The 19,500-nt window shown below is 44.1% G+C and overlaps 1 protein-coding gene across 8 annotated transcripts in view; it reads left to right on the forward strand.

The window, feature by feature from the left end:
* The window catches only part of LOC146357899 (NACHT, LRR and PYD domains-containing protein 12-like), a 112,023-nt gene that overhangs the window by 13,412 nt on the left and 79,111 nt on the right, over positions 1-19,500 (forward strand). For all 8 annotated transcript variants that reach the window (XM_084834582.1, XM_084833696.1, XM_084832848.1 and 5 more), the window contains 2 exons: positions 14,119-14,208; positions 15,585-15,755. In XM_084834582.1, the coding sequence (XP_084690708.1) occupies positions 14,119-14,208; positions 15,585-15,755 (261 nt within the window). The remainder of the gene's footprint in view (positions 1-14,118; positions 14,209-15,584; positions 15,756-19,500) is intronic.

Consider the following 19,500-nt stretch of genomic DNA (forward strand, 5'->3'; position numbering starts at 1 on the left):
TGGATTGTTGAAGGGCCCTCACCTAATTTTGTAGCCTGTGACTTGTGCAAGGCTGGGGAGATGAGCCATAGAATGACTGGTTGGAAGCGCCCTGAATAAGGAGCATACTTTCCTGCCCCTGAGGAAGTAGCCTGTGCCTCGCCTCATCAGAATCCTTTGCTGCACATTGGAAAGCCTGAGTGCTGGGGGTCATGACAACAGGTGACTGAAAAAACACAGTGTCAGTTTATCCTCCACTTCAGGCATTATGTCCTGCCAAAGCAATGGAGAAACTGACTTGGAGTGTTTCAGGGCATCTCTCCTGTGAAAGTTATCTCAACTACAGCATTTTGTTTTTTTCCATTTTGGAGGGAAGACAGAGAGGAGCCTCTAGATTAGCTTCTGGTTCTAACACCTAAGAGATTTTGTGAATTTCTCCTGGGGAAGTATCTAACCGGTTTATATACAATAGAACATCAAGAATTGTTGGAGACGGTATGATCTCCCCTCTAACATGGGGCTCACTGGCTCTTGTGGTTGTTGTCTTGGGTGATGGTTTCCCCTTTTTAAGACCTGTAATCAGTGGCAAAACCTGTGGTGGTTCATGAGTTATGGTGGAACTGAACACCCAAAAGCTAGGAAATATGGTGTCAACCATAACGCCAGCCCCCTTTCGAACCACAATGCACTTTGGGCAAAGGGACTGTGATGCTTCTTTATAGGACAATCTGAGATGGGTATTGGACAAATTCCAGCAGATACTGGTAAACTTTAGCAATATTTATAAATCTTAAGGGAATTACAATATTTTATGAACATTAACCACACTGAAAGTACTCTAATATCCCTATAATTTCGAATAACCCTTTAACTATTGTAACAGTCCACTTTCTGGCTTTCTTGGTCACAGAAGATTTGTATCTTGTTCTTTAAGACAGCTGGTGGTCTGTGTCTTTCTCTGTCTCATTCTTTAGCTGGAGGCCTCCCAATCTACCTGCTCTTCACAATCTACCTTCTATCCCACATCATTCCCTCCACTTCTAGTTCTTCACTGTCCTACTGGCCAACTCAGCCCCCTCTTCACCCGATGAGGCTTAACTCTCCTCCCTCCTACTAACCACCTCTTAACTGCCCCCTGCCCCCCCCGTTCCATCCTTCTCCTTCTCAACATTCCATTATTGTTGTACTTGCCACAGGACCAGCATATGTGTGCCAAGTGACAAAGGACAGGAGCCCATTAGGATACACATGACTGTTGAACCACAGGGCCCTGGGACCTATCAGTCAACAGCCTGAGTGCTTGAACCTGTTATTATGCATGCCAAGTCAGAGTTGCCCCCTCATTTCATGTTGATTAAGCATCTCTGGGTGTCTGCTTCTGTAGCCTTCTCTGTACCTGAAGATCAGGCTGCCTATAGTCCTGTAGCAGTGAAGGGGTTACCAGCCTGAGTGCTGGCTAGCGGAGGAGAAGTTGGTAGTGTTTTTTTAGACACTGCAGGTCTCCTAAACAAGATAGACTAATAGCAAAGCTGCCTGAATCTTTATTGCGTCTTTTGTCTTGGAATATGGCAGGCTGGACAAATAAGCTTATTGACCCTGAATTTACCTCCCCAGATGCAATGCAAGTTCTAATCTAAAACCCACACGTGGAAAAAAAATAAATAAATTGTAGGTTATCCTGCCACTGTCACCAGATGCAATGGAACAGCATGCAAAGATTTTGACCCGTGGGTCTATAGAATTCACTGCCAGAGTTTATAGCAAAATGCTTAATTAGACCTCACCACTAGGGAATGCTGTCACAGCTATAAGACCTTTTAACTGCTTCCACTAGAATAAACCCTACCTACCTAAAAGAAACTCAGTAGTCTGTTTCCTACGGTGTAGGCATGGCATTGACACTACCACCAGAGACTACCTTTCAGAATGAATAAAAATAAGATGCTCATTAATGGAAATTATTTACAAAAGTGAATAAAATGTCACTCTTCAAATAATAGGTCAAGATTGCTTAATGGTTCTAAAATTAAATATGGTTGCTTACCATTCCTAAACGGAGTCTTTCCCAGCTAAATAAAATCTTGATAGCTTCCTTCAGGCCAGATTTCCGTAAGCTTCACCCCCTAAACAGCAAAAGGCTACTTTCTGTTCCTAAAGCAGCCCTCTCCAACTTGGTGCCTTCCAGATGTTTGGACTACAATGCCCAGCATGCCTGACCTTTGCACATTCTGCCTGAGGCTGATCAGAGCTGAAGTCCAAAATATCTGGAGGGCACCAGGTTGGGGAAGGCAACAAAATGACTTTAGATCTGTAAAGAGCGCTAAAAAAAAGTATTGCTTATTTTTCAGTTTTTCTCAACATTTCCATTTTTCCCCAAAACCACCGGGAAAAAACCCATGGGTTCAACATTTCCGGAAATTTGAAATCTTTAAATCTCTATTCTCAACACAGTTCATAGACAACACTCACACGTGTATTCTAAGACTTAACAGTACATTCTTCTAATTGAACACATTTTAAAAAGATGCTTCACAAAAGCCTTATGCTGGTTCTTTTCACTCTGCTGGCCAATCTTGGGCATATATTTCTATCACTGTGGGCAGTATCCAAGCAAGCTGCTCTGCAAGCAGGGCCCACCGCTTGTGCCACAGGGATTGGGGCACTTCTTTTAGGAAGCCCCAAATTAAGCAGGAGTGCTTTTTCTGGACTGGGACAGGTCAGTGGAGTTCCCTTATGTGAGTTCTGCCAACCCGTCCCATTTCAGAAATGAGTTTCCCGTTTCCAGAGGAAGCGCTAAATCCCCATTGCACAAGGAGTGGGTGTGGCATTCCTTCCTGTTTCCCAGTGAGGATACCTTTTCTATAAGGCCTTCCTCACAGCAGGCAACACCTTGCACCACACACACTCAGTAAAGCCGCCACCTTTATCTCAGGACCAACACCCTTAATCCTTGGGATGTGAGGACACACTGACCTTTTATTCTGACCTATGTAATTCTCTTTATTACATTTACCCTTTTGTAGCCACAAGCCATCGATGTAAGATTTTATAAAACATAGAAATATTTATCATTTACAGATTTAGGCTGTTAATCAGTAAATAACCACTTTAATCTTATACACACAATCCTAATCACTATCTCTTCACTATCTCTTCACAAACCCACTCTCGATCTAAACTCTTCCTTATCTGTTGCCTAACCAATCCTATCTAAATTAGGGATGGCGTGGACACCCAGCTGGGCCTTGAGGCCCAGCAAGAAATCGCTGGCTTGGGCCCCCGGACACCAGTTTGTGGACCACAGTGCTTGCCCGACTCAATGCACTCCCTCACTGAGTGCCATTCTCTGGAAAAATGACTGCTTGTTCTCTTCCGGAACTATCCCATTTGTGCAAATAGGGGATTAAAAGGGCCATTTCTGCACTATTACAGGCACTGATGCCTGTAATATTGTGGAAATGGCCCCTTTAAAGCCCCCCATGTGCGCAAATGAGATAGTTACAAAGAAGAATGAGCAGCCGTTCTTCTGGGAAATAGTGGCTTGCTGAGGGAGCAGGCACCTGTGCTCCGCTGCCGAGCACCTCACAGACCACCCAGCAGTCAGGTAAGTGGCGGGGGTTCGGCGAGTGCCACGTGGGGTGGGGGCAGGGTGATCCGTCCATCCCTAATATAGATTCCACAAGCGCAGCTCTCTGTTTATATTTCACACACCATTTCACCCCCACCTGCTCAGCCAGTCATCTCACATATGCAAATACATCATACCTCCTGTCACTCATACCACTCTCAGTCTAGATATACTTACCGTAAAAGACGTAGAAATAACATTGATACCCATATGTATCCACAGATTCATTACACACACACACACACACACACACACACACACTTAAAGTCACAATGGGCACTGCTTGCGGAACAGAATTGGCGGTGGCCCCCACCTGTGCAATGGCATGCTTGGATCCTGCCCTGTGGCTCCAATTCTTGTTGAGGACTAGTTTGTCTACCTGTTGATCAGCTGTTCTCTGCTTTGTTTGAGGTATATTACCATAGAATCATAGAATAGTAGGGTTGGAAGGGCCTATAAGACCATCGAGTCCAACCCCCTGCTCAATGCAGGAATTCGAGTTAAAGCACCCCTGACAGGTGGCTGTCCAGCCTCGTCTTGAACGCCTTCAGTGTGGGAGAGCCCACCACCTCCCTAGGTAATTGGTTCCATTGTCGTATTGCTCTGACAGTCAGGAAGTTTTTCCTGATGTTCAGCCGGAATCTGGCTTCCTGTAACTTGAGCCCATTGTTCTGTGTCCTGCACTCTGGGATGACCGAGAAAAGATCCTGGCCTTCCTCTCTGCGACAGCCTTTCAAGTACATGAAGAGCACTATCCTATCTCCCCTCAGTCTTCTCTTCTCAGAGCTAAACATGCCCAGTTCCTTCGGTCTCTCCTCATAGTAGAGGTCTCTCCTCATAGGGTTTTGTTTCCAGTCCCCTGATCAGCTTTGTTACCTTTGTCTGAACCTTTTCCAGTTTGTCATCTGGCATGACTTGTTCTTGATAAACCCATGCTGGCTCTTAGTGATCACAGCACTTTTTCCCTAAATGTTCACAAACATAGTGCTTAAGTATCTATTCTAGAACCCTCACAGTTTTCCTGCGGAAGAAGTCTGAAGCAGCGTAGGAGGTGAGCAATTCTACCTTCTGTCACTCTCTAATGTGTCTCTGTCACACATCAGAGCAGACCACAGCAGATCTACTCCTTCCTTGTTCTTCCTCCAACGTAGCAAAATTTGTTATGTTTAATATCCCTCATTCTGAGCTTTAGACCTCCTGAAACTTTTTCTGCAAGCTTTGGCTTTTCGTTTTCACTCATCTTTTGTGATTTGCCCCTCTTTTAACGTCATATACTTGTCCTTTTTAAATCTGACCTCATCAGAATACTCCTTATTCAGCCACCCCAGTTTCTATAGATAACTCTCACTTTTGTTGTTGATTGGAATTGTATGCAATTGCGCCTTCAATATATCACTTTTAAGAAACTCCTGCCCATCTTGAATTCCCTTCTCCTTGAATATTTTGACTCGTGGGAGTCAGTATTCCTTTAAATTTATTGAAGTCAGCTTTTGAGGGTGCACATCAGACTATACATGGCTTTTCCTTTCGTCTGTATCATGAGGTTTGATTGGCAAAAGGTTGGTAATAGGGCTGTGCACTGCTTTGGAGCCGAATCTGAATCCTGAAGCAAATCAGAATGCTTCAGGGGTGCTTCTTTGGGCTCCAAAGTGGGTCAGAATAGCCCTGAGGTGGTCCAAAGCGAAGTGGGTCACCTCCAAAGCACCTCAGTGCTCCTTGGAGATCTGGAGCTATTCTGAAGCCCAGACAGCCTGGCCCTAAAATGTATCAACTTGCAAAAGATCAGGGAGGGCGTGAGGAGGATGAGGAAGGGGGAAAGGGGAGAGGAAGAGGAGGGGGAATGGTGATCCTTGGTGAATGGCAACTCTAGTTTCCAGATTAGGGCTGAATTTAACCCAGCAGTCTCTAATCAGTGACAGTGGTGGTGGGGGGGGGGGAATGCTGTGTATAACTGGAGATCTGTTTGCTTTTGTTTCACTGTGTATGTGTGTGCTGTGAGCGTGTGCAAAGCACTACACACGAGTCTATACAACATAGTGGGCAAAGCACTACGCATTTATTATACATTTTATGCAATATAGAATATACAGTGGTCAAAGCACTACACAATTTGTTTGTATATTGCGGGGCAAAGCAGGCCCAATATGAGGCATCTAAGGGGTCTTGGCAGGGGCAGAGGTGGGCAAGGTGGTGGTGTGACCAGCAGCACCAGTAGCCAGGCTGGCTCACCCCCAGTCCAGATAGTGCCTCCTGGTGTAGGGCAGCAGCATGTGGAGGCCAATCAGAGCAGTGCCCCGAGGTCCCTGTTGGAGGAGGCTGGTGCAGGCAGCGGCAGTAGCAGTCTGGCAAAAGGAGCAGCGTTTCTTCCTTCTGTAGTGGAAGAGGGAAGCCTGCTGATGGATGTCAGGTCAGAGGTCTCGGATGTCCCCAGCATAGTGGAGGATCAAGAGGAGGAGGTCTTCCAGGGTGCGGGGGAGGATGAGCAGCAGGCAGAGGATTAATCTCTACCACCTGACCCCTTTTCCATAGTTCCCCTTGCTCCTGTGATGACCCCGAGACTCAAGGCAGACAGTCTCCGACTCCACAGAAGTGGCAGGGCAGCATCATGTGGGACCACTTTGAGGTGGGCGTGCATCCCAACGCTGCTGTCTGCCGCCACAACAAAGCAACTCTGAGCAGGGGGGGAAAGCCAGGGCACTACACCGCCAGCAGCCTGCCCCTGCACTTAAGGAAGCAGCACCAACCAGTCTTGCTCAGGGAAGAGGCTCCCATGTCCCAGCAGTCAGGCAGCAGGGGCAAGCAGAAGGCTGGAGGTGCTAGAGTCCTGCAAGCTCTCTGTCTTCAACCCCCAAGAGGCTTAGGCAGGCCACCATGGAGGAGATGGGGTGGGGGAAGTATGGGTCCACCAGGTGGAGGTTTCCAACACCCGACAAAATCACCAACTACATTAGTGAGATGGTAGCACTGGACGATCAGCCATTCAGCCTCCTTGAAAATGTGGGATTCAAGAGTGGTGCCCTACTACAAGCTGCCGTGTTGCACCGCCCTTAGCAGGCGGGTGGTCCCCTCCCTATACCAGGCACACAGGGAGATATTGCTGGACTGTCTGTGAAGTAGCAGAGCTTCATGACTGAATGTCACAAGCCTAATGCTTACTTGCTCTCTGTTGCACCCACTGCCCGCCTCTGCCGCTCCTCCGCCTCCTCTGTCAGCGCCTATGCAGCACCCGTGCCTGTAGTCGCCTCTCGTCCTCCTCTGCCATTACTGCTTTCCTGGGTAATGTGTATTCTCTTCAGCCAAAGGGAGTCTGAGGTCATCCATTGTGAAGCTGAAAAGGAAAGCACCAGGGGAGAGGGTTATGTTGCACTTCAAAAAAACCCTACACCAAATATTAGGGATAGCAATATCCTCCTAATCATCTCTTAAACTTTTCTGATTATCCCTTCATTACCTTTTGTTTGAGTTTCTGAGAAGAGCACATTTTACTTGTGCCTAGCAAAAAACTACTGGGCCACACTGAAATTTGGCAGCTTGAATGATCCACATTGCGGCTGCCAGATGCCCAGATTTCATGCATTTCTGTGGAACCAATGAAAAGTTAAAGCTCTTTGCTTTGAGAGTTTTTGTTGAAAAAAGCACATTTTACCTGCACCTAGTACAAAAACTACTTGGCCAAATTGTCTGAAATTTGTCTGGCTGAATCGTCTCCTGGTCGACAAATGACATATATTTATCAGAAAAGCTGAAGAAGTTAGGGTTGTTTCTGTTTCCAATGCAAGTCAGTGGGAAAACGTAAAATCTGAATAATTTGGATATCTAAATATCACTTCAGATCCAAATAGAATTGGATCGAGTTTGAATCAGTCTGAAGTGAAGCAGGGCCAATTCGGAAGTTCTGAATCAGCATCTGAAGTGAATCGAGGGGTCCGTGCACAGCCCTACTTGTTAACATAAGATGTTTTTGCAGCAACCTGTTGGATTCGTTTAGGTGTGTGGGTTTTTGCATTTCTTTTAGCATTTGGCATTGTGCATCACACAAACACCTGAGTTTCTTAGGCCTTCCTTGCAGTCTCTCCTGCCTCACAGCTCTCTTCTTAAGTTCAGGAAGGATGGAAAGATGAGACTAGATCTGCTTGCGTACTGATTGCTTTCTCATCCTATTGGCCCTCAGAGCTGCCCGCTTGAGAGAACTTGGCCAAGATAAAGTTGCTTGCTTTATGGGTGTAAAACCTCATGTGGCAGTGAGCTACATACTAGACCTTTCCATAATCTGGGATCTTGTGGATGAAGAGCAGGTTATAACAGTTAAAAATAAATAAATAGATAAAATATCTGCAGGCTCATATAAAGCTTCTGAATGGTTATATAATTTAAGTAGCTGCTATTACAGACATGTTTTCTGGAATAGGAGCAGAGCTGCCACAAAGGACATTGAGATGAGGGAGATGTTATTATTAATAGTAGTATTAGTATTGTTCCATGCATGCACCCCACTTCCAAGCAGTGAGAAGTTTTTGGAGTTCCAATGCATACCCAGAGTTCAGTTTCCTTGGAAATAGGTCACTTTTATTTTTCAATTTTGTAATGTCTCAGTAGCAATTAATTGTAACAGTCTAAGAAATAACCAGTACAGGCCCAGGAACATGGTATTGCATATATTATACACAATAAGCATATTACAACTAATAATACTAAGTTAAATAATGACACTTCTTCCAGGCAAAACAGTTCCAGTCAACCTATTAATCATAATCACTGTCTTCATACTCCATTGTCAAACCACTGACACATCCAGTGACGTAGCGGTTTCCACAAGGAGTTGAAGGCCAGCCATTTTGTTTCTGTCCACAGCGCAGCATAGAACACCCTGTTACACAGTTACATCCAAGCGTTTTCAGAAGCATTTTCACCCCTTTCTTCTGCCTTTGGTCCATTTTTATATTTTTCCCTCTGTGCGATGGGCTCATTAGCGGCACATGACAGCCAGCTCCCACCTCCTTTGGGAATGCTGCAATTACTTTCAGGTGGAGTAGCGAGGCTAGCCAAACCTCCACCCATGCATGCCCTCTCACACACCCCTTCACTTAAAGGAATTGCCCCTTCATCCCCTCCTGCAGTTCCTGAATTTGACATCCAACAGGAGAAGAAATCTCCATTATTATGTTTACTTCCAGCCCTATCCTTCACGGTAAACTCAAAAGATTGCAAGTCTATCCTCCACTGCTGCACCTGAGCATTGTGGCAGCCCATGGTGTGGAGCCAATGGAGAGCTGCATGGTCTGTAATTACAGGATAGGGGTTCTTCAGAAGATAATAGCGTAAGTCACATATAGTCCACTTCTTGACAAGAGCTGCCTTTTCTATTGTTGAGTTGTTGCATTCTCTAGGGAACGGTGTCGTACTTAAGTATAGTACTGGATATTCTACTCCCTCATATTCCTGAGACAGGACTGCCCCAATTCCTACATCTGAAGCATCAGTGGCCAGTATGAAAGGCCCCTCAAAGGCTTTGAGGCCAGTATTGAAATTACTGTATCCAATGCTTTTGACAATCCTCAGTCCAAGCCAGGGGTTCCTTCACTTTTTTCTGAAGCAAATCTGTTATTGGAGCTATTAAAGTAGCACAAAGGGGGTACAAATGTACTATAATAACCCATCAACCTCAACAACTGCCGCACTTGTTTTTTTATGGATGGAATGGGAAGATCTTGTAAAGCTCTTGATTTGCTCACTACTGGGCATACTTCCCATTGTCCCACGAGATACCCCAGATGGGTCTTTACCGCATGGCATTTAGCTGGGTTGGTATGTAGACCTGCTGCCCTGATGGTTGTGAAGACTAACTCAAGATGACAGAGATGATTCTCCCACATTTTGCTCTATATAATCACATCATCAATACAAGCCATGGCAAAATCTTGAAAGGGAGCCATCAAGAAATCCACCAATCTTTGAAATGTGGTTGCCATCCTCTTTAACCCAAATGGCATTGTCCTGAACTGGTAGAGACCCCATGGAGTAGGAAAAGCTATCTTTCCTTAGACTCAGGTGTGAGAGGAATGCCAGTAGCCTTTGGTCAGATATCAAGTTTCTCCCAGATGGTCTAGGTAGTTATTTACCTAGATAGGCATCAAAATGAGATTACTGATTTATGGCTCTAAAGTCACTGCACAGCCTCATAGCAGCCCCGGACTTTGGTATAAACACCATTTGACTATGCCAAGGATATCGGAGGCCTCTATCACATTCAGCCAGAGCATCTCCTGCACATCTTTTTTTACTGGCTCCCACTGTTTCCTTGGTAGAGTTCTCAAAAGAGTTCTTACCACCTTGCCTGGGTCAGTCCAAATTTCATGTCATATAGCTGGTGTCCATCCTGGCTAGGTAGAGAATAAGGCCCAATGCTTTTGTAGGAGTTGTTCAACCTGCTGGTGCTGCTCTTCTGTTAAATGCGAGGGCTCTATTGCTGGGAAGGTTTCCTCACCTTCCTTTTTTCTGGGAAATAAACACTCTTCCCCAGGAGGAGGGCAGAGTCCCCTCTCTCCATTTTTTCAACTGATTGATGTGCAGCTTCATCGCCTGGGTTGCCCTCTCTCACCTCCCATAGATCTGTAGTCTGAGCCTTTGGGCTGTCCCTCTTCCTTACTATTTCCAGCCAGCTTATAAATTGTTGCATTTTCTAAGCTGACAAAAGGCATTTCAGCAGCTAGAAAATTGTCCATAAGACAGGTAGCATTTTCCAGCTTGGGAGGACGATGGTATATGACCCAGGAACAGCAGTTTGGGGGCATCACATGTAAGAATTGTTCAGTGACAACCTTGTCCATTACAGCCTCCCCCTCTGGACCTGCAGGTTTTAGCCATTTTCATACCAGTTCTTCTAGGGCAGTGGTGGTTTCATGGGGTGGGGGGAGGTGTCTCTCCTTTCGCTGTGACATAGCTCCTGAACTGTCGTCTGTAAGTTTTTTTCAGTTATTTGGAATTGATCCAAAATGGCTGCTTTTACTTTGTCATAGTCTAAGGCATCAACATTAGTAAGAGACCTGTATACTGTTTTGGTAGGGCCTGTTAAATGAAGAGTTAGCGGAGATGCCCATTGTCTTCTAGGCCTCTGCAGCTACATACTCAAAGGTCATTAGATGAGCTTCTCTGTCATCCTCCTTGGTCAACTCTGTCAGCTTAAAGATTGGATTGGGCGCCTGTTCTGCTGCCAATGGAGCCGCTGGCCCTTTTAAGGCTTCTGTTTGCCTTACCAGGGCTTCCTGCGTTGCCTGCTGACTCAGCAATTCTCCCTGGGATTTTTCCTTTTTTAAAAATTATTTTTATTTTATTTTTATAAATGAAATAAACACTACCAACAATATAATCAGAATCTTCAGTTTCCAACATTACAGTATTCTAAGAAAAAGAAAAAAGGGAGGATAGCAAAAGAAAGAGAAAAAAGAAAAAAACAATTATACTAAACTTCAATAAGAACAAACCAAATATCCAAACTGTCTTATAGCACAGGAATAGAAGCAAACAATCCATTTCCATTGGCCATAAATTACCATTCAGTTAACGCGTATTAATAAACATTAAAGGTTTAGCCAACAACAAATAATAATAATAATCCCATGATGATGATATAATAAAAAGGGGGGGGGGAGATAAGTTTAAGAGAAGGATAAAAACAGGAACAAATCATTTGTATATTTTAAGTAATATATCTAAAAATATATTTATATGTGTACACACACATATACACACAAATATGTACTTCATTACAATATAACATTAAAAATCCCTGGGATTTTTCCATCCACTCCCTGAATGCAGCAAAATCCATTTTTTCCCTGGGTTTAAATTCCTCGAAATGGGGAATAAACTTGCCCCATATGGACCACCACTTGTGATAAGCTGTTAAAGACATTGCCTCTCAGGGAGGGGCCATAGCTCAGTGTGACAGAGCCCCTGCTTTGCATGTAGAAGGTCCCAGCTTCAATCCTGGCTTCTCCAGGTAGGGTGAGGAAAGAGTCTTGCCAGAAACCCTGGAGAGCTGTTGCCAGTCAGTGTCAACAATACTGGGCTCGATGGGAACCAACGGTCTGACTCAGCATAAGACAGCTTCCTACGTTCTACTGCCTCTCAGAGATAGTTTAGCCTTTCTCAGTTCTTTGAGAAAGCTAAATATTTTATCCAACTTGGCCTTAATCAAGAGATAGCTGTCTCATGATAGAGGCTGATGTTTTTTCATAGATAATCCTAGGCCCAAGTAGTCTTTCAAAACAAAACTTGCCTATCTGTTATATGGCTTCACAAAGGACTCATTGGCCTGTTCAGATGCACATTGGGGAAGGGTGGTTAGGCTAGCCATGGTACAGTCTGCTTTGGGGGAGGGGTGTTGAAGTAATATATCATGGGACCAGTTCAGTGTTCAGTGCTCTTTGCTAGTTCTCTCTCCCAGGATCAGGTATGTTAAGAGAGGATCGGTGCACTGTGGGACCTGGGAGTTCAAATTGATCTGCCTCTGTCACTGTTTGTTCCACATGAACCATCCATCCCTGTCCTATTTCACTTTCTCTGACTTTGGTGCCAATTATACAGAAAACAACAGTCTTATACTGTTTTTTATTCACCTTAACTCCCGAGCCTCTACACCTGTCCTTCTGAAATTTCACATGCTTCTTGCCGAGGGACATCTCTATGACATATACTATTTTCATACAAATTGCAACCCCCCCCCAAAAAAAATGGAGGGGAAGGGAATCACTCAACCCTCCCTCAAATTGAACAGCTCCTTCCACACAAAAAACTGCACCTTCGCTTCTGAAACTTTGCAGGTTTCTCAACTAGAGACACTTCTGTGCTGAATGTCATTTTCACAACTATTGCCCACAAAAGACATAGGGAGATAACTGCATCTTTTGGGGGAAATCCACAAACTGTAAAGGCTGCTCTTGCACAAAGCTTCCTGTACCTATTCACCTGAAACTTGGCAGGCTTGTTTCTCTCAGAAGGGGCAACTATCTCTGCAACTTCCATCCAATTCTGCCAAGAAATAAAAAAGTTATTGGCAGTTATTGTTACCCCCCAAAATAAAAACGTAAACATACATAGCACAAAAATCCTGTATCTGAAATATGGCTTGCATAATCCCCTCAGGAGGGAATAGTATGTCTGCAAATTTCATCCATTTCTGGCCAACGGAAAAAAAAGTTCTAGCCATTTGTTGATTTCCAAAGATAGTCAATGGGATATATGAAGATTTGGATTTCCTAATCGAGATTCAGATTTGGGCCCGAGTCAAAGCATGCAGGCTTTGAATTTGTCTGGGCCAAATTGGCTGTGTTCCAAACCAGCAAATCAGGCTTAGGGATGTACGAAAGTGATTTACTTTTCCATGGATTATGTTGATGCTGGGGGGGAGGTGTTCCATCCCTCCCCCCGGAATCCTGGCTGGGGGGGGAGGTGCTCCATTCCTCCCCCCCCGGAATCCTGGCCAGCCGGCTGTTCTCTGCAGCAATTTTGCAGAGCCGCCGGCCGGCTCCGCCAGCAGCCAGACATCCTGCCGCTGGCTAGCAGGGACGCAAATGGTGGTGGCCGTAGCCGCCGCCGTTCGCGTCCCTGCAGTCAGCCATGATAGGCTACGTAAATGTTTACGTAGCCTATCACGGCTGATTTAAAAAAACAACAACATGCGTACACAAATGGCGGCGGCCATGGGCGTCACCATTTGCGTTCCTTATTTTGGCACGTCTTAGTCTACGTCAAGATTTACGTAGACTAAGACAGCGAAAATAAGGGGAACGCAAATAGCGTAGCATCTACGCTATTTGCATTCCCCTTATTTTCGCCGTCTTAGTCTACGTAAATGTTTACGTAGACTAAGATGTGCCAAAATAAGGAACGCAAATGGCGGCGGCCATGGCCGCCGCCATTTGCATACACGCGTTTTGTTTTTGTTTTTTTAAAGTCAGCCGTGATAGGCTACGTAAACATTTACGTAGCCTATCACGGTGTTTTTTAAAATCTAGCTGTGATAGGCTACGTAAATCTTTACGTAGCCTATCACGTTTGTTTGTTTTAACTGGAAATGGCGGCGGTGGCCGGTCAGAAGACCGTCCGCCGCCGCCGCCCAGCTGCCGCAGAAGCCGCCGCCAGGAAGATCCGCCCAAGGTAAGTCCCGTCCCGGGGGCGGTGGGCCGTTTCGCCACTGATTTCGGGGGGCCGAATGCTCTGGCATTCAGCCTCCCCGAGATCTGTGGCGGAACTTTCGTACATCCCTAATCAGGCTCCAAACCAAATCTTGTGGTTGGTGCACATCCCCATTATATGCTACCTCCCATATCAAAGGCAGTGTGCTTCTCAATACCAGTTGCTGGGGAACCTGATCTGGAAGGCGCTGTTGTATTCATCTTCTGGTTATGGGCTTCCCACAGAACAGAATGCTGGACAAGACGGGCCTTTGTTCTGATCCAGCATGGTTCTTCTTATGTTCAAATTTCCACAATTTGTTTTTTCTTTTCCAGCCTTTTTAGTGAAGGGGATCATGATAAAACCTCTCTTAGACCATTACTTAAAGCACTGAAGTCTCAAAAAAGAAGTTTAAGGAACCTGAGGTAAGAAACTGCTTGCATTTTATGCCATCCTATTAGCACTACAGAAGCTGTGGTCTTTTCACAATAACCAGAACCTGCCTTACCCACAGGACTCTTCTCAGGACTGCACTGACAGATGGGGATGTCATGTAGCCCAGTTGTCTGAGTTTTGTATGCATTCTGGTCATGAGCTGGCCTGGGTCACACCTTTTTTAAATGGAATTCTCTAGCCCTTGTTGATCCAAATAAACATGGCAAAGTAGGCAGGCAGCGTTCTTCCTAATTATTTTGTGAGAAAAAAGTCAGCTCTCTTCCGTTCTTTCAGCCAGTGAAGGAAATCAAGCTATGATTGAAAGGAAAGGAAAGCAGTGGATTTTATTCAAAGTATAAATTTGCATACCACCATTCAATGTATAGTTTCCAGAATGGGTGTACAATAATGTTTTTTGTTCCTTACTCTGTTTTTGTTTTTAAAGACCACATTTATTTCATCATAAAGATGTAAACATATTCCTTTTGTTATTCATTTGTTAAAACCATATGCATTTTGTTACTCAATTTTGTTTAAATTGTTGTTGGATTCTGTTTTTCTTTCTTTTGCTGTATTTTGGGTAAAAATTATAGAAATACAATGGAATATCAAAAATAATACTTAGAGTAAAAGCAGCCATAAAACAGATGGTAAAATTTCTCAAGTAGTAAAAGCCTGGGGGGGGGGGGGGGAGTCTTTGCATGGTGCTGTAAAAACATTAATGCTGAGCATTCCTTAGAGAGCAAGTTCCTTCAGCAATATACCACAGTCTCATCCAGGTCACCCTCTGCCTTGCCTCAGATGGTGGGGTTGGCCTTCCTGAGTTCGACTACAGATTTATATGCAAAACAGAGAAAGAAGAAGGCTTCTCACACTAAGCATATTTCAGAGGTGATGTTAAGGTTTTTTTGTCGTATGAGGGCTGGGTCGTTTTGTAGCCAGAAATGTGATACTATTTTTGTTGAATTATTTTTCTATTTTAATGTATTTTATATGTTATATAACTTGAGTGCAGATGATAGATAGACTAGATATTTGGGGTGGGTTAGGGTATTTTTTAAAAAAAAATTTTATGGTAAAATTTTATTGTTTTAAAATTGTTTATGGTGGGTTGTACATCGCCCAGAGTGGCTGGGTGACCAGTCAGATGGGCGATTAATAAATTTAATAAATAAATAAATAAGATAGACGATAGAGATAGACGATAGAGATAGACGATAGAGATAGACGATAGAGATAGACGATAGAGATAGACGATAGAGATAGACGATAGAGATAGACGATAGAGATAGACGATAGAGATAGACGATAGATAGATGATAGATAGATATTTCTCCTTGAATCTTTGTGTAATTTCCCCCTGCAGCCTAATACTGTATGGTTTATCCATGGCTCATTGTGAGGAACTCTCATCTGTTCTCCACACCCATCCAAGACTATCACAGCTGAGACTGGAAATCCATGCTGAAAATCGCTCAGGGCTGACGCTGGTGGCGGAGGGCCTGACACATCCAGATTGCAAGATACAGTATCTGAAGTAAGTGGTTCTTAGCATTTTAGCTAAGACTGAACTGAAAGTTAGACTTTGCACAACTTCAGCTTGGAATTGAAGGTGGAGGGGTGAAAGGGGTGCTGAACTAGGGGTGGTTTTGTTTGGTGGCAGTAGCAGCAATGCTGCTACTGCTCGATGAGATCTACTAACGTGTCAGATTACAAACCAATCTGATAAAAATTGTCAGAGGTACAGAGTTAGAAATTGCTGAAAATTGAGACAGTCGCCCTTTGTACTCCATTTTTAGCTCAGGTATATCACATATTTCTTTATAATTTTGGTGAAAACTACTGATGTACTTTATTCAGACTTGTAGAGGAAGGCTGCTCTTCTTTGGCTTGGTGTCATTCTGAGCTGCGGTTCAAAAGTTATTAGGACCTCATGAAAGCCTATGGCAGCAACAACTGCTGGCAAAATTATCTTGTGCGTGCTCAGCTTCATTCTGAAGCCAGAACGTCGCTGGTGCACCAGTGTATGTAGAGGTGCTCTCTTTTGCAAACGGAATCTGTTGGCTTCTATGCTATGTTTACTTATGGAATGCGACCTCCACGGGTCAGACTACATGTTATTACACAGACTAGGACCCTAGAGTTTGTGTGTGTGTGTGTGTGGGGAGGATTTTCACCTTTGCCCCCCACCACCACTGTGATCCCAGTGTGGATCAGCACACACACACACCCCGCCCATACACACACACGCACACAGATACACCTCAAATTCACATTGCAAAAAAGGCACCCAGTCGTAAAGTAAATTGTAGACATAGAGCAAAGGGTTAAAGCCCACTCTAGGGCAAAGGATGAAAGCTCCCTACTCCCCACTCTAGGGCAAAGGATGAAAGCTCCCTACTCCCCACTCTAGGGCAAAGGATGAAAGCTCCCTACTCCCCACTTTATGGTCCTGATCCATATCTGCGCTCACGGTTGAGTAAAAGAAAAAAGAAAAAAAAAACTACCTACATCTTTAAGTTAACATGTAGGAAGTTTGGAGGAATTGGAATGCACAAGTAGGGGAAGCAGAAGGATTAGGACCTCACACCAGCTTTCTGAAAGCAGAAATGTAGCACAAGGGGCCCAATTTCTCCCTTTCTGTGTGGAGCTAAAAGGTAACATGGGATTGGGACCCTTGAGCTGACTTTCTGAAGGCAGAAAGACAATAAAAGTGTCCAAATCCCTTTTTGTGTGTTGAGTAAAGGATTGTGTCTTATGCAGTGCTTTTTTTCTGGAGAAAAAGGTACCGGAACTCTTGAATTAAGCTCGCTTAGGAGTAGATGGCAATTAAATTGTAATGAAGAGCATTGAAATAGTGGACAAACCCTAGTGCCGGAACTCACGCAAATGTGAGTCTTCTCTGCCCGCACATGCAATGTTTTGGATTCTTAAAGGCAATTCCAGTCTTTGTCCACCACTGAATAAGCACCCATCAGAAACAACCTGCTCTTTTTCTCTTTTTAGGGGTGCAATCCTATGTATGTTTAGACAGAAAAAGGTCCTATAACTCCCAGCATGCCCCAGCCAGGGCATTTTGTCTATTTATAAGGCTGACAAGTGTTCACTCAAAGATGGTGGCTGTTCCTCGAAAATGAGTAGACAGAAGGTGGATCTGGATCTTCTTGGTGATTTGCAGTGAATCAGCCAGGGTTTCTGACTTCTGATTTGCAACAGCCACAACTAAATCCCCCCCCCCCAACATAACTTATACTATTGAATAAAGAAAGATTGGGGTAAAGAGGAACCGTTATTGTGTGTGGTAAGACTGTGAGCTACATTCAGTTTTGGTACTCCACTCAGTACAAATTCCTGGAGACAGAATTGTTTAATTTGGAAGCTGCAGCTAGTGCAAAATGCAGCAGCTAGTCTGCTGACGAGAACACCTCATAAAAACTATATAACACCAGATTTAAAGGAATTGCACTGGCTGTCGATGCGCTTCCAGTCGGAATTCAAAGTTTTGATGATGACATTTAAAGCCCTAAGCGGCTTGGTTGGGACCTCGATATTTGAGGAAGCGCCTCTCCGTATATATGCCTGCCCGAGAATTGAGATCTGTTGGAGGGGCCCTCCTCTGCTTTCCATCAGTGCGAGACATGCACTGTGGTGGGATGTGGGGGAGAGCCTTCTCTGCTGTGGCACCCCAGTTGTGGAATGCCCTCCCCTTGGAGGCTCAGTTGGCACAGACATTGGTCTTGTTTTGGCACCAAGTGAAAACGTGGCTTTTTACCAATGCCTTTGAGGGCTAAATGCATTCCCTAGCACATTGTTTTAACTGTTTTATTGTGTTAGATTTTAACTGGTTTTAGCTTGTTTAATAGTTTAATATGATTTTAGGTGTTTAAATTATTTATGGTTTTATACTGTTTACATTGATTTTATCTGTATGCCGCCCTGAGATCTTAATGATACAGATAGAAATGTTTTAAATAAAATAATAAATTAATTAATAAATTAATTAAAATAAAATAAAATAAAAATAAAAATAAATTGCTACTGGGACATTACAAAATTGAAAAATAAAACTTTACTGAGAAATTACATTTCACTGCAAATTAGCACACGGCTGCCATCTTGAAATCCAAATGTGAAGATATTCCCATGTTTTGATTGTGCCAGATTTTGGATATACGGATGAACTAGCACTCTGAGTGGAAAATACTTTGAAATGCTTCTGTTGCCATTTTACTCAAGTTGATCTGTATTTTTCTAAGACTAAATAAAGAGCGCCTAGAGATTCCCATTGTCCTCTAGGCCACCAGGCCACTGCAGCTACATGCTCAAAGGTCACTAGATGAGCTTCTCTGTCATCCTCCTTGGTCAAGTCTGTCAGCTTAAAGATTGGATTGGGCGCCTGTTCTGCTACCAGTGGAGCCACTGGCCCTTTTAAGGCTTCTGTTTGCCTTACCAGGGCTTCCTGCACTGCCTGTTGACTCAGTGCTAGTCTTCCCAACAATTCTCCCTGGGATTTTTCCATCCACTCCCTGAATGCAGCAAAATCCATTTTTTGTCTGGGTTCATATTCCTGGAAATGGGGAATAAATTCTCCCTGTACAGGCCACCACTTGTGATAAGCTGTTAAAGATAATGCCTCTCAGAGATAGTTTAATTTTTCTCAGTTGTTTGAAAAAGCTAAATATTTTTTCCAGCTTGGCCTTAAACAAGAGATAGCTGGCTCATCGCAGAGGGGGGTGTTCTTTTCCATAAATATTCCTAGGTTCAATTAGTCTTTCCAAACAAAACATGCCTGTCTGTTGTATAGCTTCACAAACAGGCCTCTTTGTCTTCTCCTCCTTCTACCAGCCCTTTCTTCTGTCTTTGGTCCATTTTTATATTTTTCCCTTTGTGGCTTGGGCTCATTAGTTGCATGTGACAGCCAGCTCCCTCCTCCTCTAGGAATGCTGCAATTACTTTCGCGTGGGGTAGAGAGGCTAGCCGGTCTTCTACCTGTGCACAACCTCTCACAAACAGGAAGTAATATTTCTGGTTTACAAAATTCCTATCAGGTGTTCAGTTCACAGTAGGACAAGTGTGTGTTCTTATGGCACCTATGAGCTTCATCTTGAGTTGATGGTGAGTTGACACAACCATCAAAGATAATAATGGCTTTCCCATAGTTTTTCATCATGAAGTTAGCACATGGCTTTGCGATGGCTTCGTAAGACTTGCCCTTGAGCTATGAAATGTGATGACACAGTGATCCTCCATCTAACACATACTGTTCTATTGTCTGGGGATGT

The sequence above is a fragment of the Heloderma suspectum genome, chromosome 1 (genome assembly GCF_057233095.1).
Source record: "Heloderma suspectum isolate Gila_16-S chromosome 1, 16-S_ref, whole genome shotgun sequence".
In the NCBI taxonomy this organism is placed as follows: Eukaryota; Metazoa; Chordata; class Lepidosauria; order Squamata; family Helodermatidae; genus Heloderma; species Heloderma suspectum.